General features: G+C 47.7%; 1 protein-coding gene across 3 annotated transcripts in view; it reads left to right on the forward strand.

Annotated features, from left to right (window-relative positions):
- Positions 1-25,552, forward strand: part of MYO5A (myosin VA) — an 808,830-nt gene that overhangs the window by 566,247 nt on the left and 217,031 nt on the right. Inside the window, exon 1 of one of the 3 annotated variants that reach the window (XM_068106107.2) lies at positions 456-700. The exons of 1 other annotated variant lie outside the window; for it this stretch is intronic. In XM_068106107.2, the coding sequence (XP_067962208.2) occupies positions 671-700 (30 nt within the window). In that variant the 5' untranslated portion in view covers positions 456-670. Of the gene's footprint in view, positions 1-455; positions 701-22,808; positions 22,938-25,552 lie in introns of those variants that run through there. One more of the 3 variants, XM_068106106.2, reaches the window with a different exon arrangement.

Consider the following 25,552-nt stretch of genomic DNA (forward strand, 5'->3'; position numbering starts at 1 on the left):
CACACACACACACACACACACACACACACACACACACACACACACACACACACACACACACACACACAAACCGGAGTGATCAACATACTCGTCAAAAAAATAATAATTCCCAAGTCACAACCGACCAGACAGACAGACAGGGGTGAAAACATCACCTCCATCCACCTTGGGTGGCGGAGGTAATAAGAAAGTTACATTTTAATGATGCCTCCTATTTCATTCTCTAATCTCTCTGCGATATCACATCTCCTGCCTCTTCCTACTGAGTTTTATTTTCTCGATGATTGTACACATTATATTGGCCATGGCAATGTAGTCAGTGGCACTAATTCGTGCATTTTCTCGAAGCTTGTTTTCATGCTGTTGTGTCTACAGTGGTTATGCAAAGATTATTTCGTTTGAGTTTCCGAAGTGTTTGTCTTACATATATTCTGCTGTTATGGAAATGCCTTCTCACACTTGAATAAAACAAGGGTGGAAGATGAAAAATAGGAAGTGAAGGAGGCGCGTGGCGGTCGCGTCAGCGCGGGTACAAGCTCAAGCTGCTCCTCCAGCACTAGATTCACCACAACCAGCACCAGCATCTGTACCGTCACCATCGTACCCACCTCTGCTCCTCGCACTCTTCTCTCAACACACTTATTAAATAATTGTTACGTTATTCCGCGCCATGGCTTCTGTGCTGGAGCTCTACACGAAGGTATGGACTATGTAATCCGTTTGTTTATATGTGTCAACATCTCATCTCGTGTGTATATTCATATTGTGTGGTGCTGCACGTCGTTGTCGCATCTGTTCTCATCGTCGCATCTGTTCTCATCGTCAACGGCAACCACCCTCCATCGTTTACCGTTTCCCTGACCATACCTGCATCCCGTGTCACAAATGATGGTGTATGCGAAATGATTGTATTTGAATCCCGGGTTCCGATCACCAATGTCATTTACCTGCACATCGGGGAATCATAGGCGTAGTTTGACTTCTCTATTTGGGGTGGGGGGTGGGGGGGGGGGGGGGGGTTAGGGTTTCAGATCTGACTGATCAGATCTGACAGATCTGACTGATCAGATCTGACAGATCTGACTTCCAAAATTACCGTTTGTTGGTGCGGTTACAGTGTACGTGAAATCACAAATACAGTTTACGTTCATTATTGTTACTCAAATTTAAATAACAGATGTTTTATGTTAATTGTAAACGACTGAAAAAAAAAATTAAGGTGGGGGAATTTCCCCTCTGCCCCCCCCCCCCCAAACTCCGCCGATGCGGGGAATCATTCCCTCTGTGACACATCTGATGTTTATCATGCAGTTCTCTGCTCTTTTTGTATCTCTGATGAATGGAATATCGTCTGACAGGCTGGTTTTTGTTTTTTAACCTTTGACCTATCTAGTCTGGGTTCGATTCCCGACCCGACTAGAAACTGTTAAATTGTTGTATCGTAAAGTGCCTCGTTTCGACGGTAAGACGACTATCCCATCTGCTAGCGTAGCTACTGGACGTTAAAGGTCCCATGGTGTCGTTCGTGAAGAGCAGGTGAGCTATCGCCGGCACCCTGAACAGGTTTTTAATTTATACACAAATCTCGTTCGGTTGAACGTCATGCCTGGCCAGCTTGTTCGTGAAAGACTTGCATCAAAAAACGTCCTCCCCAAGGAGGTAGTGGAATAATAGTGGCCTAATACCACTGTCCCTACCACTATCACCAGCGTCATCATCGGCACCATCATCATCAGCGTCAGCGTCATCATCATCAGCGTCATCAGCGTCATCATCAGCACCCTCATCAGCACCATCATCATCGGCACCGTCATCATCAGCGTCATCATCAACACCATCGTCATCAGCACCATCATCATCAGCATCATGAGCACCATCATCGCCGTCATTGTCACTGTCGTCCATTACCGTCAGCATAATCATCACCGTCAACATCATCATCACTGTCAGCATCATCACCGTCAGCATCATCATCAACATCATCAGCACTGTTGGCATAATCATCATCATCATCATTGTCACCGTTGGTATCATCGTCACCGTCATTATCATCATCACCGTCAGCATCATCATCACCGTCGGCATCATCATCATCATCCGCATCATCGTCATCATCATCGTCACCATTGGCATCGTCATCGTCACCATTGGCACCGTTGGCATCATCATCATCATCGTCACCGTTGGCATCATCATCATCATCATCACCATCGGCATCATCATCGGCATCAGCATCAGCATCATCGTCGGCATAATCGTCCTGATTATTGTCACCGTTGGCATAATCGTCATCGTCACCATCATCACTGACAGCGTCGTCATCGGCATCATCGACATCATTATCATTGTCATCATCATCATCATCATCATCATATAAGCATCACTGTCATAATCATCACCATTATCATCAGCATTCAGCATGATAATCACTGTTATCATCATCACAAACATAATCGTCATTATCACCATAATCAGCAGCATTATCGTCATCATTATCACCATCATCATCACTGTCATAATCATCATCACCGTTATCAGCATCATAATCACTGTTGTCGGCATCATCACAAGCATCATCATTATCACCATCAGCACCATCACCATCACCATCATCATCATCACCATCATCATTATCACCATCAGTATTATCACCATCAGTATCATCACCATCATCACCATCAGCATCACCATCATCATTATCACCATCAGCATTATCACCATCGGCATCATCGCCATCATCATTATCGTCAGCATTATTACCATAAGTATTATCACCATCAGCATTATCACCATCAGCATTATCGCCATCAGCATTATCACCATCTGCATCATCATTATCACCATCAGCATTATCACCATCATCGCCATCAGCATTATCACCATCCGCATCATCATTATCACCATCATCATTATCATCATCATCACCATCAGCATTATCACCACCAGCATGATCACCATCAGCACCATCATTATCACCATCATCATCATCATCATCACCATCAGCATTATCACCATCAGCATGATCACCATCAGCATGATCACCATCAGCATCACCAGCATTATCACCAGCATCACCATCAGCACCACCACCATCATCATCATCATCATCACCGCCATCATCATCACCATCAGCATGATCACCAACAGCATTATCACCATCATCATCATCGCCATCAGCATTATCACCATAAGCATTATCACCATCATCAGCATCATCATTATCACCATCATTAGCATCATCATTATCACCATCAGCATAGTCACCATTATCATCATCATCAGCATCAGCACCATCATTATCACCACCACCATCATCACCATCAGCATGATCACCATCAGCATCACCATCATCACCATCAGCATCATCATTATCGGCATCAGCATCATCATTATCACCATCAGCATAGTCACCATTATCATCATTATCATCATTATCATCATCTCTCTCCATCCCCTCGTACGTCTTCAGCAGTGTTTATTTCCATGGTTTCACAGATATAATGTAGTTAAGGTGATGCTGCTGGATGTTGGGCTCGTGTATCTTATAGATGACATCTGTTGTAATCACCAGGGATTCAAATGTACACGTTGATGGGAGCCAAATCTATGCAACAAGAGTGGTTGTGATAGTGTGCAAGACATGTTCCACGTCCTCTTCTTCTTTATTCGTATGTAGCTAATTGCCTGTCGTGTCCTCATGAGTGCGACCGTGGTGTGTTATTAGAACGGGTGCCATTGCCTGCGGAAGGTTGTTTTGCTCTGGAAAGGAATCCCTTGTGCATGGCAAACGTTTTTGGGTTCAGTGAAAGATCATGATAATTAATGCCGAATCTATTTCCACCCATTGTATTAACTATTACAGCAGACCGTGCTAGCTTTCCATTTGCAATATCATCGGGCAAAGTAAGTAAAATATTCATTTTGGAATTCAGTTCGTGGGTATTGAGCATGATGTTGATCTTATGCAAAAATGTATGCAAGTTGGAAGTTCTGGTGGCATTCATGATCGGATTTCTTCCAACGTCCCTATCCTGCACTGCTTCCCGAAGATCTGACGGACAGCTTGGTTGCGACCTTTACCGGTTTACCCCACCCGTCCAGTACATACAAGGACTACCCCTTCCTCATCTTCCCTCAACCATACCCAGCATGGTTGACTTCTCCAGATTTTCCTTTTCTGCATGCATGATGTGTCCAAAATTGACGGTTTCTGTTGTGGCATCAGTCTAAGCAATTAGAAGTGAGAAATATTTATAATAAATGGTAAATAACTTTGAGATTAGCAGGAATAGGAAGGTTTGAGGAAGAGTGACCCTCGAAAACCACAGGTTTCTTAAGCGTAAGGTCAGACAGGTGTAGTTGTAAAGCACTCAGTTGGACTTGAGTTCAAGGTTTTTATTTATCCACATAGTTGTAGTAATTGGCAAATAATTTGAGGCATGAGGCTGACACCCTGTGGTCAACAGAGATTGGTTTTGGTGGTGTTGGGTTTGATGAGAACGTATTACCTCGACCACCAAAGGTGGATGGAGGTTGTATATTTACCCTTGCTTGTCTGGTGGTTACCCCCGCCACCAAAGGTGGATGGAGGTTATGTTTTCACCCCTGTCTGTCCGTTTGTCTGTTTGTGAACAAAATATCTCAAAAGTTGTGGACTGATTCGGACGAAACTCGATGGAGAGGTTGGGTGTCTGACAAGCACTATTCGATTCGATTTTGGTGAACATCTGAATATGGATTCGGATATTAGAATTATTTAATTTTTTAAGTGATTCTTCACCATTGGGAGATAGGGCCAAAAACGATACATAGCAGGGTATCTCAAAAAGTTAGGGATGGATTTGGACGAAACTTGTTAGACAGGTTGTGTGTGTGACGAGGAAGAGTCGATGAAATTTTGGTGAATATCCGGATCCAGGTAGTACAATTTTTAAAGTGATTCTTCACCATTGACTGATATGGCCAACCAGGTTATTATTATGGCCAACCAACCAGGCCAACATAGTAGAGAGTATGCTCTCTACTAGTGCCGTTCTAGTTTGTTTATTTTTTGGTCTTTTGTGAGCACAATATCTCAAAGTTGTGGACGGATTAGGGCAAAACTTGATGATCAGGTTGGGTGTGTGGCAAGAACAAATTGATTAGATCTTGGTGAAGATCCTGATTCTAAAATTTTTAAGTGATAAAATCTCGGCCAAGCTATTTAAAAAAAAAAAAATTGTAGCCGAGATGTCTGTTTATACAAGGCAGAGATTCAAACCCGGCACAATATTTCCAAAAATTTGTGGATTACTTGTGACAAAACTTGGTGGATGAGTTGGTTCGGTTGCAAGAACAAATTGATGAGATTTTGGTTCAGCTCCGAATGCAGATCAGCCCGATCAGTAGAATACGAAACGTAAAGTGTTCAGCCTGGTGGAGGTATGTGCTTTATCGAGTGCCATTCTAGTTTAACTTGGGTTCACACAACAAAGATAACACCTCCGGTAAAGTGCTCACCTTTTCTATTCCAGTAGCTTTTCCTCATCATTTTTTGTAGAGGGTGGTTGGGGGTGGTGGGTTTGTTGATCTGGAGAAAGCATTCGATAGGGTTCCACGCAAAGTATTGACATTGACATGGGCATTGAGGAAGTTAGGAGTGGAGGAATGGTTGATCAGAGTAGTGACGGCAATGTACAAAAGAGCACGCACAGCTGTAAGGACGAAGGACGGGAACAGTGGTGAGTTTGAGGTGAAGTGGGAGTGCATCAGGGGTCGGTACTAAGTCCACTACTATTTGTAGCTGTGATGGAGGTGCTGGCTCAGAACGTAAAGGAGGGTTTACCGTGGGAGTTGTTGTATGCAGATGATCTGGTGTTGATTGCGGAAAGTATGGATGGACTGAAGGAAAAGATGAACAAGTGGAAGGAATGTATGGAGACAAAAGGTCTGAAGGTGAATATCGGAAAGACGAAGGTGATGGCAAGTGGTAAAGCATGTGGTGAGGTGGAAAGAACTGGGAAGTGGCCGTGTGCTATGTGCAGGAAGGGTGTCGGAGTGAACTCCATTCAATGTACAATGTGCGCTGAGTGGGTTCATCAAAAATGTAGTGGTCTGAGAGGGTCATTTACCAGTGTGGTAGCTACATTCAAGTGTAAGGTGTGCACAGAGGGAGCTGCAGATGGAGGAAATGTTGAGTTGGATCTTGGAGACGGCGTGAAGCTGGAAGGTGTGAAAACATTTTGCTACCTCGGAGGCATGCTGAATGGAGAAGGTGGATCAGACTCGGCAACGGTTGCTCGAGTGAGATGTGCATGGAAGAAGTTTCGGGAACTGAGTGGCATGCTGATGAGGAGGGGAGTGTCGCTGAAGCTGAAGGGAAAGGTGTATGCTGCATGTGTGAGAAGTGTTATGATTTATGGGAGCGAGACATGGGTAATGAACGTAGAGCAGCAACGAAGGCTGGAAAGGGTGGAAATGCGAATGGTTCGATGGATGTGCGGAGTATCGTTGAGAGAGAGGAAGACAAATGATGAATTGCGAAAGATGATGGGAATATTGCCTGTGATTGATGCTGTGAAGAGGAACAGGTTGAGATGGTTTGGTCATGTGTTGAGGAAGGATGAAAGTGACTGGTTGAGAAGAGTGATGGAAATTAATGTAGAAGGAAGTAGAGGACAGGGAAGACCGAGAAAGACTTGGCTAAAGATGGTGGAAGAAGAAATGCGGGCAAGGGGGTTAACAAGGAGAGATGCAGAAAATAGCGCAAAATGGAGAAGATTGTCATGGGGACCGCAAGGCTAACCCCCGCTCTAGCAGGGAAAATGGCCGTAAAATGCATGTTGTTGTTGTTGTTGTGGTTGGGGGTGGGTAGGGGACAGGTGGAGGTAGTGTATTATATGTTATTGATTGCCTTGATGACTTTTTTTTGTCAATATCTGATACTTTAATATATTAGACATTTAATAACGTGGTTAAATTTAATAATAAATGTTTACTGATGGTCCTGCCTAAGTAAAGTCAAATGTGAAAGTTCAGGTTTTTCCTTGACACTCTCCTCCTCCGCCTCTTATCTTTATAAGGGGTGAGGTCCAATGGTACCAATCTCCTGCCCTGCCTTGACGATGAATAGGGACAGTCACTAATACCAAAAAATAATAATCAAGAAATAGGGACAGTTTGGAGAAACTTTTTATCCCATATTTTTTTTCATTAGCACCGTGGTTTATATTATGGGTGCATATTATGTGCATCCATCTGAGTTATAAATTTAGCAATAAGTTGGAAACTCAGTATTGTTTCTTGATTATTATTTTTTGAATTAGTGACTGTCCCTATTCACCCATAAAACGGGGTGAATAGGGACAGCCATAAAAATCCTATTTATTCCTATTTAACCCATATATGGGGTTAATAGGGACTATAAGTTGCTTTTTAAAAAAACAAGAGAACACTTTCAACCCAAATATCAACAAATCAGTATGGTTATCAATTTTCAGCGAAAAAAAGTTTCCGAACTTTTTTCAGTTTGTGTCCCTCCCTATTCACCTTGCTGTCCCTATTCACCCCATTTCACGGTACTCGAACCTATTTCCTTGTCTGATCTCCTTCCCCTCCAACCTGATGTTCATTTATTTTCTCTGCTGCCCAACTTTCCTCACCTCCATCACCTCCATCTTGTCCATGCTTATTTTCAGCCTGTTACTCAGCTTTGACTATTGTTTGGTTTAGTGAGTTTTAAACCGTGTTTGGTGAAGTGAGTTTTGACTAGATGTTTGGTGTAGTGAGTTTAAACGTTTGTGGTTTACTTAAGGGCTCATGGTTAAAATCCTGATTTTTATTTATTTATTTATTTATTTAACCAGCCTCATTGGTGTAATGGTTAGATAATTAATTTGCTCTGAGTCTGAAAGGTTGGTGTTTCGAACCCCGAGTTATACTAACGATTATTTCAAAAAATGATACGTGCTGCTTCCTTGCTTGATGTTCGGCTTTTAAAAAGAATGGCCAACAGATAAATAACCATACGTTAGCAATAACGACGCAGGCTTTGTTGGGCCTATTGTTGGCTGCCTCCAGCATTGAAGTTCATTGTAAGGGAACTCATTTATCATATTTATTGTACATTCTGTGTGCAATCTTCTTTCGTTTTTGATACATACAGTATATATGATGTTGTTGCATCTTTGCTGGACAGCAATTGTGCTAATTGAGTTGTCCAGCTATGTAAGAAGGAGCCGTCAGGGATTGTTCTAGCTGTGCCCAGCCTCTTTCATCAAGCAAGTGAAATAAGTGCCCCTGAAGAATAGAGCAAAATGACGATACATTTTACTGAAACGTTTATTATGGAACATGTCATTCTTGAAGCAATGCTTGTTTCTTGCACATTTCTGTGAAGAGTAGGTAGCGTGGAATGTAAGAAAAGTAGTGCGATCAAGATAATACATTAGATTACTTGCAACATTGATTATTTTTTATTCATTCACCCTCTTTTGGTGTGCGTGTATGTGTGCGTGCGTGCGTGTGTGTTTTGCAGTTGCAATACATGGTGATGCCTTATCGTATTTCTGATTGTATTATCCTTATCGTTTTTGTCCCCCGTCGCACAGCGGAGCGAAAGGGGGACTATGGTTTTCCCCTCTGTCCGTGTGTCAGTCCGTGCGGGCGGGCGTCCGTGCGTGCGTGTTTGCGTGCGTGCGTGCATAAGCGAAGGACCGCATTCGAATTTGGTGTGTGGGTTCAACCCACGTCAAAATCCAAGATGGCCGCCGCCATGTATGTCTGATGCCATGTATGTCTGAACCTTGTTACCTTTATGTTCTACGAGTAGATATCCCTGTTGTGAGGACAAGTGATGTGATTGAAGGAGATATGATAGGATGGCAGGGACAAATAAACAACAAAAACAACAACAATCCCTTGAAAAACAGAATAAATGGAGACGACAACAACAATTCTTTCAAGCAATCAAAGTTTGGCTTTGAGCACCACTTACCGAATATTATCTGGCATGGTGAAAGTGACTAACTTTCCATGAAAATGTATACTTTTGACTGGGCTGAATGAAATAAATGGAGGAGACTTGGAAGTAAATTTGATGCTGCAAGCAGAACTGCAAGACATTGTTTATTCGGCCTAAGAAGTCTGGTGACTGTGCATGCAGCGGTGAGAGAGGAGATAGGAATTGGGACAGACACCGTCCTTTTATTTATATAACTAGCAGACATTCCTGCCCTCAGGGTGGGAGTAAACTTCTTCGCCCACCTTCGGCGGGCTATGTATTGTGGCACATCCTTGGGAATGCACTTTATAATCCTGTCATTTTTAAAATAAACTTTATTGATCGCGTGTACTCCGTGCGATCGCATTCAAAGCTTGCAACACGTTCTTGTGACGTCCATTGTGATGACATTTTCTTCAGATGCAAATAGTGCCAATGGAAAGAAAAAACAGGTTCATTAAACATTTCATCATATAGAAAAAAAAACAAAAAAAAACAAACAAACAAACAAACAACAACACCAACAACAACAACAAAAAAAACATTTCATCATATATCATCTTTAATTTATTTTCATTCTTAATGGTTTATCTCCAGGCCAAAGTGCCACCCAATTGGTAAGTGCCATGACCAATCGACGAGTGACTATTGGTGACATAGCTACAGTCACACACGGTGTATTATAGTCGATATTGTCACAATTGCGTTTGTATAATGAAATATCTTTGTGGGATGTTCTGTAATTTCCAGTGTAATTTGCCAAACATAAACAAGCAGATGTTTGTCCGAATGCTGTCCATCCATTTATTATATAGCCTGTGGCTGCTGGTTGCATCATCGCTCGCTGGGAACATGACGATGCCGCTGATGTAGTTCACCCAGTAGGTTAGGGCAGGAAATTTGGAATTTGTTTGCAGTGCCGGCGATAGCTGCCCTACTCTTCACAAAGGACACCGTGGAATCGACAACGTTCACCGACTAATGACGGCAGACAGAACGCCAGTTTGGACGGCGCATATATTAATACCTATCCCTGCCTGTGAAAGCCCGAGATGACAGTTTATACATAGGTCGAGATTCAAACTCAGGTTACACGGCCCAGAGGTGAGTGTGTATATATCTAGGTGATTCTGCCATGCTATTGACTGCTATGGTTATTCTTTATTTTTATTATATCTCAATGATGCATTTGTGTTTCGTGTATTTATTTATTTATTTTGGTTCTCATCATATTTTTCTGTGTGAACACTACAGTACCTACCATATCGTCGGGCCGATACAGGCCGATGGAGAATTTTCAAATCCCATGACTATAAAGTGCGTGCATTAGACACGGTTTTCTCTTTACTCTCATTGTTCGTCGTATTTTGTTTTTAGTTTCAATTTTCACCATATGTTTCGCCCACAATGAAATGTTTTGCATATTTTGATGTTGAGATCACATCATTGAGATCACCACCAGAGATTACCAGCTGAGATCACAATTACATATTTTGATGTTGTGAGATTGAATCTGTGGCTGGAATGTTTCGGTATTTTGGCTTATTCAGTAACACTTTTATTGCTAGGACCATGAACGACTTTGATGCAGTTTTTTATTTCCAGATGATAACCGGCCGAGGGTGACAATCATTGTAATAATCATGTTAATTAGTTGTTTTGCCGACAATACCTAAAAGTTTGATGTCCCTTTTAGTTGTTTTCTTTTGGTAAAGACCTTGCAAGGACATAGGTTTTCTCAGGGGAAGAGTTTTGACGGCATAGCCCATAGGGCAAAGCCGTCTAGAACAGTGTTTGTCCATCTGTATGTATGTATGTATGTATGTATGTATGTATGTATGTATGTCCCCTCAAATGTATACCAATCAGAGCTGAGAATCTGGTCACATGACTTGGTGATGTGATTACGTCTGATGTCATACGGCGTACAACGGCTGCTCTTCATACTCCGCCATTTTTATTCCTATGCCGTTCAGGCCGAACATATAGTCGAACCTGTCATATATCACAATCGCCATGCTCTACCTTTACGATTTTCATTTTGTGTGAAACACAAACAAACCGATTGTTAAAATGATCATCAAATATCGAAAGCATCCGCGTTACATCTCTTCCAACAATACGGTACGTATAGGGCTCAGGCGTTATGACTCATCTTCAGACAAATTAAGCCCAGGTTTCTTAATACAGTAGTGTATCGTTTGAGTAGTATCGTTTTCGTAATAATGATAATAATATAGTAAGTACAACGATAACACTTTAATACCAATGTCGTGAATGGAAGGTTAATGGATTGAAGCGGTGTATGGTTCATGATCAATGATGAGCGCTGTTCGGCACTAATAGTAATAACCGAGGAAGTAAGGAATTCGCCTCGGGTTTTGATAGTAATGTGGTGCGGTAGCACACACGTTGAACAAAGGTAGGCCACAACGCTTTGGTTATTATCGAGCTCTTTATTACTTGCTCACTCATCCGCACTGACGTGCGCGCGGCAGCGAGCCCGCGTATATATCTCCAGGCCACGCCCTACTTGGGGCGTGGCCGCCACCCGCTGGTGCGCGGAATTATGTCTGCACCAGTGAGCCATCGTGTCCGCCACACGCGCCCCCCCAGAATTCCCGCGCACCTGAAGGGTCAGCTTGCGGGGCAACCGGATGACCCGGCCGAAGCGCCCACGGGCGGCTGGCGGCGTCTGGGATGCTGGGATGCCATTGGGGATGCCTCCGGCGGCATCTGGGATGGGTGCAGGACAGGGGGGTGGCGTGACGGCGGGGTTGGGCGAGCCGGGGGTCCGCCCGCCGGGGGGCGGCCCCGACGCGGGGGCAGAGCCGCTGGCGGGGGGTGGTCCAAGTCGAGGTGGGCCGGCTTGAGACGGTCCACGGAGACGCGGTCCGGAGCACCGCCGATGTCCAGGGTGAAATGCTTCGCCCCGGTCTCCAGCACGCGGAAGGGTCCGTCGTACGGGGGCCGCAGCGGTGTTTCCGGTGGGCGTCGTGGCGGACGAAAACGTACTCTGCCGTGCGAAGCTCCAGGGCGACGTGCGTTGGCGGGCAACTGTGGTGCGCCGTCGGCACCGGGGTGAACCTCCGGGCGATCTCCTGCAAGGCGGAGCGCTGCTGCGCTGCGGACCATGGTGCTGTGGAGTCAGGGAGGAACTCGCCCGGCACCCGCAGCGGTTGTCCGAAGACCAGCTCTGCCGCGGATGCGCGCAGGTCGTCCTTGGGCGCCGTCCTGAGGCCAAGCAGGACCCAGGGGAGCCTGTCGACCCAGCCGCCGTCGCAGAGGCTGGCCCGGAGCGCGGCCTTCATGGCGCGATGGAAACGCTCGCACAGGCCGTTGGCCTGTGGGTGGTAGGCCGTGGTGCGATGCAGCTGGACGCCGAGCCCCCGCGCGACCGCCCCCCAGAGCTCCGAGGTGAACTGGGGGCCGCGGTCGGACGAGATGTCCGAGGGGGCGCCGAAACGGGCAACCGAAGTGGCGATGAACGCCTGCGCGACGTCCGCCGCCGTCGTTGCTGCCAAAGGCGCGGCCTCCGGCCACCGGCTGGTGCGGTCCACCATGGTGAGGACGTGGGTGAAACCCCGCGAGGGCGGCAGAGGTCCCACCAAGTCCACATGAACGTGGTCGAACCGACGTTCGGGCACCGTAAACGGGGCCAGCGGGGCCCGGTTGTGGTGGTGGACCTTCGCGCGCTAGCACGCGAGGCACATCCTGGCCCAATCGCGGACAGCCTTCCGGAGGCCATGCCAGACGAACTTGTTGGCGACCAGCTTTTGGGAGGCCGTCGTGCCCGGGTGGGACAGGCCGTGGATGGCGTCAAAAACCCGGCGCTGCCAGCCAGCGGGCACGATGGGGCGAGGCCGGCCGAGGGAGACGTCGTACAAGAGGGCCGCGCCCGCACCGTCGAACGGTACCTCAGCGATGCGGAGGCCGGTGATGGCGGTCCGAAAAGCCTGGACGGCGGGGTCGGCGGACTGGTCCGCCGCCATCCGGGCATAGTCGATCCCGAGGTGGACCGCGTGGGCGAGGGCCCGGGAAAGGCAATCCGCCACTGGGTTGTCCTTCCCCGCGACGTGCCGGATGTCCGTCGTGTACTCGGACACGGCCGAGAGGTGACGCTGCTGCCGGGCCGACCACGGCTCGGCGACCTTGGCCTTCGCGAAAACCAGGGGCTTATGGTCGACGAAGGCCGGGAACGGGCGGCCCTCGAGCAGATGGCGGAAGTGCCGGACCGCCAGGTGGAGCCCGAGCAGCTCGCGGTCGAATGTTCTGTACCGCCGCTCGTGCGGGCGGAGCTGCCGGCTAAAGAACGCCAGCAGCTGCCAAGCTCCCTTCACCCATTGCTCGTGCACCGCGCCCACCGCGTAGTCCGACGCGTCGGTGGTGAGGGCGATCGGTGCATCGGGCGCCGGGTGCGCGAGCATGGTGGCGTTAGCCAAGGCGAGCTTCGCGCCCGCGAACGCCGCGTCCATCGGCTCGGTCCAGGCAACGTCGCCTTTGCCCGGCTTCCCCCGGAGGGCCGCGTGCAGGGGGCGCAGGAGCTGGGCGATGCGGGGCAGGAAACGGTGATAGAAGTTCACCATGCCCAGGAACTCCTGGAGCCCCTTGATGGTGCGGGGGCGCGGAAAACCCCTGACCGCCTCCACCTTGGCCGGCAAGGGGATGGCCCCATGCCTGGTGACGCGGTGCCCCAAAAAGTCGATCTCGGTGACGCCGAACTGGCACTTGGCGGGGTTGACGATCAGGCCATGCTGGTCCAGGCGTTCGAAGAGCGTGCGGAGATGGCGGAGGTGCTCCTCACGGGACGCGCTTGCGACGAGGATGTCGTCCAGGTAGACGTAAATGAAATCCAAGTCGCGCAAGACGCTGTCCATCAGCCGCTGGAACGCCTGGGCCGCATTCTTCAACCCGAAGGGCAGCCGCAGAAACTCGAAGAGGCCGAATGGTGTAATGACGGCCGTTTTCGGTATGTCCTCCGGCCTGACGGGGACCTGGTGGTATCCGCGGATGAGGTCCACCTTGGAGAAGAGGGACATGTTCGCCAACCGGCCGGAAAAGTCTTGGATGTGAGGGACCGGGTAGCGGTCGGGGGTGGTAGCATCGTTGAGGCAGCGGTAGTCGCCGCACGGCCGCCACCCGCCGCCGGGCTTGGGCACGATGTGCAGCGGCGATGCCCACTCGCTGTTGGAGCGCCGGACGATGCCCAGTCGCTCCAGCGTGGCGAACTCCCCCTGCGCCACAGCGAGCTTCGCCGGTCGAGGCGGCGCGCCCGGGCATAGACCAGTGGCCCGACGGTGGGGATGTGATGCTCCACCCCGTGCTTGACGGCCACCACCGAGAAAGTGGGCCACGTGAGGGCCGGGAAATTGGCGAGGAGGCGGGTGAACTCGTCCGCTGCCGGAAGCGTGCAGACCAACCTTGCCGGAACCGAACCGCTCAGCAAGCCGCTTGGCGAGCCACCCAGGGAGCAGCTCAACTAACTGCTCAGCGCGCAAGCGAGCGAGCTGAAGGTTTCGGCCTGGACAAGACGTCTGTGCCTCACGTCCACCAGCAGCCCATGCGCACAGAGGAAGTCCGCTCTGAGTAGGCCCATGGGGACACTAGCGGTAACGAACGACCACTGAAAACGCTGCCCCCCGAATCGCAGCGAGAGGCAACGCTTCCCGAACGTGCGGATGGGCGTGCCGTTGGCGGCAAGCAAAGCGGGGCCCCGGCTCGCAGTTTGCCGGTCGGACGCGGAAGCAGGGAGGACGCTCACCTGCGCTCCCGTGTCGCACAGGAAGCGACGACCCGAGGAGGTGTCCGTTATGAACAACATAACGCCGGCCTGGTCCTGAACAACATAACGCATAAGTATGGCCGACGCTCATGGCAGGAAGCGAGCGCCGGCCTGGTCGTTTCCCGACCTGCCAAAAGTACAAGGCGGGCGACAGGACCTGGCCTTGTGGCCGAACCTGGCATGGAAACGGCACCAGGTCTGGCCCGGTGGTGGTTGCCGCGCCGGTTGCGACGACGGTAGTGGGCGGGGCGTGGCGGCGGCCACGCACGGATCCGCCAAACCTACGCCGCACTCGGAAGGAACCGAACGCCATGCCACGTGGCGATCCGCCAAACCTGCGCCGTGCTCGGAAGGATCCGAACCACACGCGCCGTGCGCGGCGCCGGGACCCACGACGGCCGTGCTATATGCCGGCCGCGCGTCGTGGGCTGCGAAGTACTTGTCCGCCTCCCTGGCCAGGGCCCGCGGTTCCGTAATGGTCGACCCGGCCAACGCGAGCCGTACCTGTACAGGCAGCGCGCGGAGGAAGAGAGCACGGAACAGGAAATCCGCGCGGCCGTCGCCGAGCAGGGATAGCATGTAATCCATGCGGGCGGACGGGCGTGTGTCGCCAAGGGTGGGAAGGTCCAAAAGACGGTCGGCGCGGTCGGCCTCTGGGAGGCCAAACGTATCGAGGAGCAGCTGCTTGAGCGCCGCGTACTTGCCCTCGTCCGGCGGGTGCCGGAGGAAGGACACGACGCGCGCGGCCGTGCCGGAGCCAAGGGCAGCGACCATGTAGAAGTACCTCGTGACGCCCCGGAACTGGAATTGGGCCTCTGCCTGAAGAAACCAGGTGTCGGCCTGCGCTTCTCAGAACTCCGGTAGCTTGATCGCGACCGCGTTGATGGCCATTGCTCGTTCGGGGGTTCAACTATGGTTGAACCAGTCGGAGGTCACCAGTGTGGTGCGGGAGCACACACGTTAAACAAAGGTAGGCCACAACGCTTTGGTTATTATCGAGCTCTTTATTACTTGCTCACTCATCCGCACTGACGTGCGCGCGGCAGCGAGCCCGCGTATATATCTCCAGGCCACGCCCTACCTGGGGCGTGGCTACCACCCGCTGGTGCGTGGAATTATGTCTCTGCGCCAGCGAGCCATCGTGTCCGCCACAGTAATATCATTTTCGAAATAATGATAACGTAACGTTAATATTGTAGTAAATCTAATCATAACACTAATCCCTTCATAGTGACTGCGAACTTACTGGAAGTTAAAATATTTCATGTTCTACATATTAAAGTAGCGGCAGTTTTGCGTCCGTTACGTCATTACGTCTATGATGTCATTACGACGGCTGACTGCAGCGAACAACATTTTAATTTGTACACCCGCTCACTACGGGAGCTGCAGGATGGGTCATTCCTCTTTGGGTTATATAGATTTTTAAAAAAAATATATATATTTTTTTTGTATACAAGATCGAGGCTCGTGAAAGAGCGAACATTAATCACACAGAAAGACAAACCGACACATAAAACATATAACATCGGGAGCGGTAGACAAGATGGGGAGAGAGGGGGAAGGACACAAACACAACATTTGAGAGCAGGGACCGAGAGACATGGAGACATCGAGAGATCTGAGAGAGGGCGAGGGCTTTGAGGGGGGGGGGGGGCATGGGAAGGGGGCGGTGGGAGAGGTATAAAACATATGGACACTGCCAGGACTTCCAGGAAAGAAGTTGGAATTTCAAACAAGGTGGATCTGGGGTGAATTAGCGGGGGTAGAAAAGATCAAGGTTTTGGATGGGGGAAGATAAGAGATGGTGGTGAACAGCTGTTTTAAAGACCTGGAGGGAGGAGTGGGATTGAAGGGAGTGAGGGAGTTTGTTCCAGAGGCGGGAGAAAAGAGGAATGAAAGAGTGAAGGTGAGCAGAGAGCCGAGATTTCGGCAGTTTAACCATCAGAGGGTTGCTGGCAGATCTTGTGCGACCTGTAGGAATATTTGGGGGACAGAGCACAGAGAGAGCTGGGGGTGCAAGGCCGGAGAGTGCGGGTCGCAAGAACATTGGGGGTGTGTTCATTAACCAAGGTGCTTGTGGAGAGATCGAAAAGTGGTTTAAGCATTTGAGCAAGCACTCCATTCAAAATCCTTAAGGAATGGCTGGCTTGGCAAGCACTAACTAGCGGCTTGGTAAATGAGCACACCTCCAACCCTTGTGGGGTATATAGATTACAGTAGATCTTCGCTCAGTTCTGTCAATAAAACTTACTTCACGGATGTCGGGATTCCTCCAAATTTCTTTCTTTAATGTTATAAGCAGCATTAGCGACTGTTTGAAAAGCTAATCATATGTGTTTGTGGTTTATAATATTTTACAAGCCCGGCAACGCCGCTGTTAGACTTTTTGGTCTTAAGTATTGGGGTCGACCTCCAAGCAGAAGCCGTTTCCTGCAACAGAAATGGTATCGATACAATAAGAGGTGTGTGTGTGTGCATGTGCATGTGCATGCGTGCATGAGTGTGTTGCCATTTTATTTTCCCTCAGATATTAGTCTTCGTATCTTCGACAAACTTTCAGAGGTTCATTAGTGAGTGTCGGGGAGTGTTTAAGGGTAACAAGACCGACAGTCTAACAATGGCGTAGCTGGGCTAGGATCTACCGAGCGGAGGATATGCTGTCCCCCTTTCATGTGACCAGTCCCTCAGCTCTGATTGGTGGACGATTGTGAGACAGATGCTGTTCCAGTGTTTGCAAAATGTTTGAAATCGATACAAGGTGAGCACACAGCATTGTTGGCAGATAGTTCAGCAAAAGGTGAGATGGTGACTTGATATTGAGTGATGAAGATGAAATAACCTGTTGACTGTAATGGGATGGGAACCTTACCCCATGACAGGCCTGACCTAATTACCTCTGCCAACCAAGGTGGATAGCAGTAATGTTTCCACCCCATATTTATGTCTTTCTGTCTGTTTTTGAGGAGGATATCTAAAAAAATAAAATAATTTATGAACAGATTCGGATGAAACTTTGTGGACAGGTTAGGTGCTTCAAAAGGACAAAATGATTAGATTTTGGTGTGCACTATTATAATTTTAAAGTGATTCTTCACAATTGAGATACAGCACCAAAAACGATATACTGCACAACATGATATCTCAAAAAGGTATGGACGGATTCAGACGAAACTCGGTGGATGAGTTGGGGTAGGCAACAAGAAAAAGCCAATTTGATTTTGGTTCAGGTCCGAATCCAGATCTGGCCTATCAGTGGGCTACAAAACTTAAACTGTTCAGTCTGGTGGAGGTATGCGCTCCACCAAGTGCCGTTGTTGTTGCCTTATCAACAACAACAACATGCATTTTAAGGCCATTTTCCCTGCTAGAGCGGGGGTTAGCCTTGCGGTCCCCATGACGATCTTCTCCATTTTGCCCTATTTTCTGCATCTCTCCTTGTTAACCCCCTTGCCCGCATTTCTTCTTCCACCATCTTTAGCCAAGTCTTTCTCGGTCTTCCCCATCCTCCACTTCCTTCCACATTCATTTCCATCACTCTTCTCAACCAGTCACTTTCATCCTTCCTCAACACATGACCAAACCATCTCAACCTGTTCCTCTTCACAGCATCAATCACAGGCTCCATTCCCATCATCTTTCGCAATTCATCATTTGTCTTCCTCTCTCTCAACGATAATCCGCACATCCACCGAACCATTCGCATTTCCACCCTTTCCAGGCTTCGTTGCTGCTCTACGTTCATTACCCATGTCTCGCTCCCATAAATCATAACACTTCTCACAGATGCAGCATACACCTTTCCCTTCTGCTTCAACGACACTCCCCTCCTCGTCAGCATGCCACTCAGTTCCCGAAACTTCTTCCATGCACATCTCACTCTATCAACCGTTGCCGAGTCTGATCCACCTTCTCCATTCAGCTTGTCTCCGAGGTAGCAAAATGTTTTCACACCTTCCAGCTTCACGCCGTCTCCAAGATCCAACTCAACATTTCCTCCATCTGCAGCTCCCTCTGTGCACACCTTACATTTGAATGTAGCTGCCACACTGGTTAATGACCCTCTCAGACCACTACATTTTTGATGAACCCACTCAGCGCACATTGGACATTGGATGGAGTTCACTCCGACACCCTTCCTGCACACAGCACATGGCCACTTCCCAGTTCTTTCCACCTCACCACATGCTTTGCCACTTGCCATCACCTTCATCTTTCCGATATTCACCTTCAGACATTTTGGCTCCATACATTCCTTCCACTTGTTCAGCTTTTCCTTCAGTCCATCCATACTTTCCACAATCAACACCAGATCATCTGCATACAACAACTCCCATGGTAAGCCCTCCTTTATGTTCTGAGCCAGCACCTCCATCACAGCTACAAATAGTAGTGGACTTAGTACCGACCCCTGATGCACTCCCACCTTCACCTCAAACTCACCACTGTTCCCGTCCTTCGTCCTTACAGCTGTACGTGCTCTTTTGCACATTGCATCACAACTCTGATCAATCATTCCTCCACTCCTAACTTCCTCAATGCCCATGTCAATACTTCGCGTGGAACCCTATCAAATGCTTTCTCCAGATCAACAAACCCAAGAAACAACTTCTTCCTCTTGTCCATGTACTTCTCCTGCAACTGCCTCACAATAAAGAGCGAGTCTGTCGTTCCTCTTCCTGGCATAAATCCAAACTGCATTTCATCGATATTCACCTTCTTGCTTATCCTCCTCTCCAACACCCTTTCCAATACCTTCATTCCATGCTCCAATAACTTTATCGCTCGGTACGAGCCACACTCCAGAGGGTCACCTTTCCCCTTGTATAGAGGGACGAGGGTACTCGGTTCCCAATCCACTGGAATGCGGCCTTCTTTCACCACCAGATTACAGATCTCTGTCATTCTCTTCACACCCCAACTTCCTGCTGCCTTCAACATATCTCTCACAACTCCTGTCGGCCCTCCCGCTTTTCTACTCTTCATTGCTTTTATCGCTTCCTCAACTTCCTTCTCAGTTATCTTCTCTGCCGGTCCTAAAACTTGGTTGCTCTCTATGTTGCCATCCCATTCATTCTCTGTATTCAACAGCATTTCCATATGTCTTTTTCATCTTCCTTTAATTCCATCTGGGTCCACAACGATTTGTCCCACTTCATCCTTCAAGCAACTCACCCCCATCACATCACACCTCTCTTTCGCTATCTGATTTGCAATCCTGAATACCGCTCTCTGACCCTCTTCTGAATCCAAGCGTTCTCCGAACGTTTTCCTACTTGCCTCCTGCGTCTTTGCTACCTCTTTCTTTGCAGTCTTCCTGGCTGCCTTATAACTTTCATGCTCTGCTGTTTCTGCTCCCGTACCCTTCGCCTTCTGCCACTCCTTTAACTTCTTCCTCTTCTCGTCAATCCTCTTTCCAACTTCATCATCCCACCACCATGTTTCCGAGTGCCTCGGTGGTCCTTTTGTCCATCCACATACCTCACCAACGGCTCCCAACAGACTAGCTTTCATTGACATCCAACCACTTTCAAGCTCAACCACATCATCCTCGACCCTACTCAGCCTCTCTTTTAATGCCTCCCTTACTGTCGCCTCTTTCAACCTCCACACCTTCATTCTCGGTTGGTACTTCACCCGCCGAGCTCTCCTCGCACCTTTCACCCTTACGTCGCAGACAACCAAGTGGTGCTGTGAAACAGCCTCCTCCCCCGGGATCACCTTTGTGTCCCGGAGGTGCCCCCTATCTCGCCTACGCACCATCAGGTAGTCAACGGTTGTCGTCGACCCACCTGACATGTATGTAACAAGCTTATTATCCTCTTTCTGGAACTGAGTATTACAAATCAACAAATCAGCTCCATCAGCAAACTCCAAAATCCTTTCACCTTCTCCATTTCTCACACCATATCCGTAACCCCCATGAACTCAGTCAAAACCATCCATACTCCTTCCCACATGTCCATTTAGGTCTCCTCCTACCACAACAACTTCCTCAGCTTTCACGTTTTCCATCAGCTTCTCTGTCGCACACCAGAACTTGTCCTTCTCTTCATTGCTTCGACCAACCTGCGGAGCATATCCCGAGATGACGTTCACCAAGAGCTTCCCAATCATCATTTTCACCATCATCAACCTATCACTCACTCTAGTCACACTCACCACACTGTCTACAAACTCCTCAGAAAACAGGACACCAACACCATTCATGCCCTCCAGGCACCTTTGCCACACAAACTTGTATTTCTGTCCCTGCCTACCCTTCACCATTCTCACACCACTTCCCTTCCATCTCGTCTCTTGCACACAACATATGTCCACTCTTCTTCTGACCAATACTTCCACCACTTCTCCTGATCTCCCTGTCATTGTCCCTACATTCCATGTCCCAAACCTCAGAAACCGATCTCCACTTCGGGCTGTACCCTGCCCTCATGTAGTTGTAATTGTCATGGTTCTCTTTTTGAGGCGATGTTTTTATGGCCGGATGCCCTTCCTGACGCCAACCCTCTTAGTCGCCTCTTACGACATGCAGGGATACGGCGTACCTATTCTTATCCAGGGTACACACTGGGAAACGTTTAAAACATGGAACATCTTGTTGCCTTATCATTGGACACATTGCCAAGGAGGGTTGGGATGGGGCGACACCCCTTTGAAGCAATTTTTTTTGGAGGATAAGTTTTACAAAGATGTGGGAGAAACTTGGACTGTGACAGTCTTGCTCATGATATTCGGCAACTTCAGTCATTACGTTAAGAGTTTTGAAAAATCGCTGCTCTACCTTCCTGTTCAATGCAGTTGACGATTCGTTCATTGTGGTTTATGAACCGGAATGGCGGTCCTCATCTCGGAAATGTTTGAAAAGACCAAATGGATTGCTTAAACTGGGTTTAAATTAGATCAGCATATTATGAGTTCCCTTACAACGAACTGCAATGCAGGAGGAGTCTGTTAGGCCCAGAAAGCCTGTGCACTGACTGCCATCATATGGTTGTTTCTTCGGCTCTGTCCTTTAAAAATGCTTAGTGTCAAGCAAAGAAGCAGCACGTATTTATGATCCGACTCGGCCAAGGTTGGGTTCCAACCGCCGACCTTCCAGGCCATTATGCCATCATTATGAAAGAGAAACCAGTGATGTTGAAGTGCATGAATTATGGATGACTCTTTTGTGATTTCATTATTACCCGCAAAGTACGCAGTTCTGGAATCTGGAAAGTTTTAATGAAGTGCCTTTCATAATGGACGTTCTATTTGTCTTTAAAGTGTTCCCTCAGAAGAAGGAAAATCTCTGTATGACATCTTGATTATTTATACATTTTGACCTGCACTTCTCACACAAGCCTACATTACAGGATGAGTGTTACGTTGCCTCTGCCATTCAGTCCTTTCCAGCTTCTGAGTCAGGACGATAATTCATTAGTGCTTTCACAAGTCATCCGGCCTTGTACTGGGTGTATGAGTACTTGGATTACCACAGTAGCTTGAACAACAACTCATAATTTGCAGACAAGATAGATTTTGAGATGACGTACAAGTAATTGTGTATCGATTGCGTCATGTAAATACAAGAGGACAAGGGAAGTGTTGTGATTGTAATTGAGATGAAGAGGAACAAAAATGATATTCCGAAGCCTGGCCAGTTTCAAATATCGTTCAGGGTGACCGCAGTAATAACAGCCTCCTTTATACCGAGCGGCACCCGAAACACACTGTGCTCTGCGACTTGATTTGAGACATGTGACCATCCAGGGCGGTGTGTGCTCGTTTTGTTTGGACGAAACTGCAGTCATTCCACGTGATGTCTTTGGTTGGCACTTCTCTCGCCTTTCCCTCAAATTTGTGAGGCACCCTGCCTTTCCTCTGCCTTTCCTCTGCCTTTCCTCTTCCTTTCCTCTTCCTTTCCTCTTCCTTTCCTCTGCCTTTCCTCTGCCTTTCCTCTTCCTTTCCACTGCCTTTCCACTGCCTTTCCACTGCCTTTCCACTGCCTTTCCACTGCCTTTCCACTGCCTTTCCTCTGCCTTTCCTCTTCCTTTTCTCTTCCTGTCTTCCTTTCCTCTTCCTTTCCTCAGTCTCTAGCACTGTTGCTTTATACAATTGAGGATATCTGAGGAATGATCATCTCTGCTTGTAATCATGTCCGCATGTGCATTTGATGCCAATGATTACTGCAAAGTGAGTAACCTATCTACTGTCTGTTCTTTATATAGATCGAATATTTTTTGTTGATGTTAAATGTTTTGGATAAATATATTTAAGGTAGCCAATTTCTTTAGGTTGTGTAGTAATCTCCTAAGGGCTGGCAGGATGGTTTGGATGTACGCACACTTGCATTTAAGCTTCCGAGCCTGGTTTGAATCCCGATCCAGCTATAAACAGTCATCCCGGTGTTTTACAGGCAGGGTATTTAATCGATTTCGTCAATGAAATATGTGAACGAAGTTCAGAAGTTTGTAGATTACTGTGACCATCATTATTTCGTTCTTAATGTCAACGAGACATGACCCTTTATGACCCTTTGTTCATTCACGACTGTAGTATCGAACAAGTCAATAAGCATAAGTTGATAAATTGAAATGGAGCAGGAATTCCCAAGTATTGGCTATGAAAGCGCACCAAAGATTGTACTTTTTAAGGAAACTGAAAGAGTTTCATGTCGAAAAGAGCATTTTCGTTCTTTTTTTTATTATCAGTCAATCGTTCAAAGTATTCTTTCTTTTCATTTCATTTGTACATTTGGTAATCTGTCTAAAGAAAATGTGAAGAAACTGGAAAGACCCATGAAGATTGCCCATCATGTGATATGACCAGATCTTCCGTCAATTTGTACCTTGTACGAGAAGCACGCCATGTTGAAGGTCCACAGAAAAATGCAAGACCCATCACACCCACTTCATTGTTGTTTTTTATTTAATCGTTCAGGCATTCGCTTTTGTGTTCGACTTACCTCTCATTGTCACTTTCGAATCTCTTTTGTACCAAATTCAATTCACATGTTTAATGTGAGTGTGGAAAGGGTGGGATGCATGCCCACCCCTTTCTTTGAATTTTATTTGAATTGCATTGAATTGAATGACCAGTGGAAGGAAAAGTTCCATGTTTTTACGTAGACACCAATAAAGAATATCAAATGTGTGTGTCGTCCCTTGGATGGACGTTATAATGGGTGTCCCGTCTGTCGGCATTCGTTGGTGGACATTAAAGATCCCACGGTGACTTTCACAAAGGGTTGGTGGGTTATTGCCAGCACCATGGCTAAATTTATAATTCCTGCCCGAACCTTCGTCGAGCGTCAGGCATGGCCAGCAGCTTCTTGAACGACTTTGGCCAAACTTATCCGGGCCAACCCCAAACTATTGTGGGAATAATTATGGTCGTTAAAGAAGAAAAAGTAATATCACCAAAACGATTTTTGTTGTGCTCCTGTTTATTTTATTTTATTTATTTATTTATTTTCAAGATTTATCTGGATTTGTTATTTATGAAATGGAGGTGCAAAGCAAAGCGCCCCTCCCTTTATATAAGGAATCGTTTCTCTGTATGCAGCTTTAACATGGGGACTGAAAATACGTTTCTCGGCTTCTACTGGACGAAATCGGCTGTAATTTTCAGAAGTAAATGCTTTGTACGTTTAGATAATACTGTTACGTTTGTAGGGGGTAGGGATGCTATACACCAGGTAGAGTGCATAAATGAGCATGCTCCGACTGTTGCGAAGAAGAAGAACCACCATGTAATAAATAGGGAATTTTTTTTAGCCCGGATGTCGTGTAAGGCGTATATTCGTCCCCATTACGAGGAGTCGGGTATGTTAATTAGCTCAGGGATTATGGGTAATTTATCCCTTGCATGTCGTTACCTCTAATTTATTTCCGATGTCCCTTTTGGCACCGCACCATATAGACACTAGCAGAAATCGCGCATTTAAAAACCCTATTTAAAAACCTACCGGAAGCCAGGATATTGAGCACTGCCGCTGATGACATTGACTTTGGAAGCGCACAGGGCGGGTGGGCTGAGGGCCACGTCCAGAAGGGCAGTGATTGGTTAAAGGGAGTGTGTGGCGTTCGGGGATTGGTGGAAGGATGACGTCGGCGAGAACGTTCTGGGGCAGGCGAGTTGGCATGGACTGGTTGGATTAGGATCGGGATGACGTCAGAGCCTGGGTGATAAAAGAACGCGCTAGTGGACATTTTCTCATTTCGCTCTTCTTCTTGGCTTGACGTGCTGGCGGACATTCTCTGTTCCCTTCTCCTTGGCTTCTCGCTCTGACCGATTCCCTCTTGCGCCTGCTCGTTTTGAAATTTGATGGTGAATGATCGTATTTGTATCTCTCTCCGCATCAACGCCCTTGTGGTTCTTCTCTGATTTTGGATCTCACCACGGGTGGCTGTCTGCCGATATCTGGCTGGTGGTCGTGAGGAGGAAGAGCCGCGGCTTTCCAAGCAAGAGTGACGGGTGCACGAGCGCTGCTGGCTCGCTGCAGTGTGACATACAGCGAGGCCTGGGTTCCCACCAACGAACGGGCAGTTCTCACCAAAGAGCGAGCACATTTTACCGTGAAGGCCTGGACGAGTTCTGACGAAATTAAATGACACGTTTTGCTTTTACCGTTCTATTTCCCATTGTCTGTATTTGATTCTGTGTGGGAGCGCTCCATATAGAAATTTTAGTGTTACCGTGTTTTATTTTGTACTGGCAATTTCCTAATAAAGGCGGTATTTATTTTTGTACATTTTAAATCCCTTTCGTGTGAGTTTATTTATTACAGGTGAAGACCATCGGGGAAA

Source organism: Myxine glutinosa, chromosome 2 (assembly GCF_964187855.1).
Source record: "Myxine glutinosa chromosome 2, kmMyxGlut1.1, whole genome shotgun sequence".
In the NCBI taxonomy this organism is placed as follows: Eukaryota; Metazoa; Chordata; class Myxini; order Myxiniformes; family Myxinidae; genus Myxine; species Myxine glutinosa.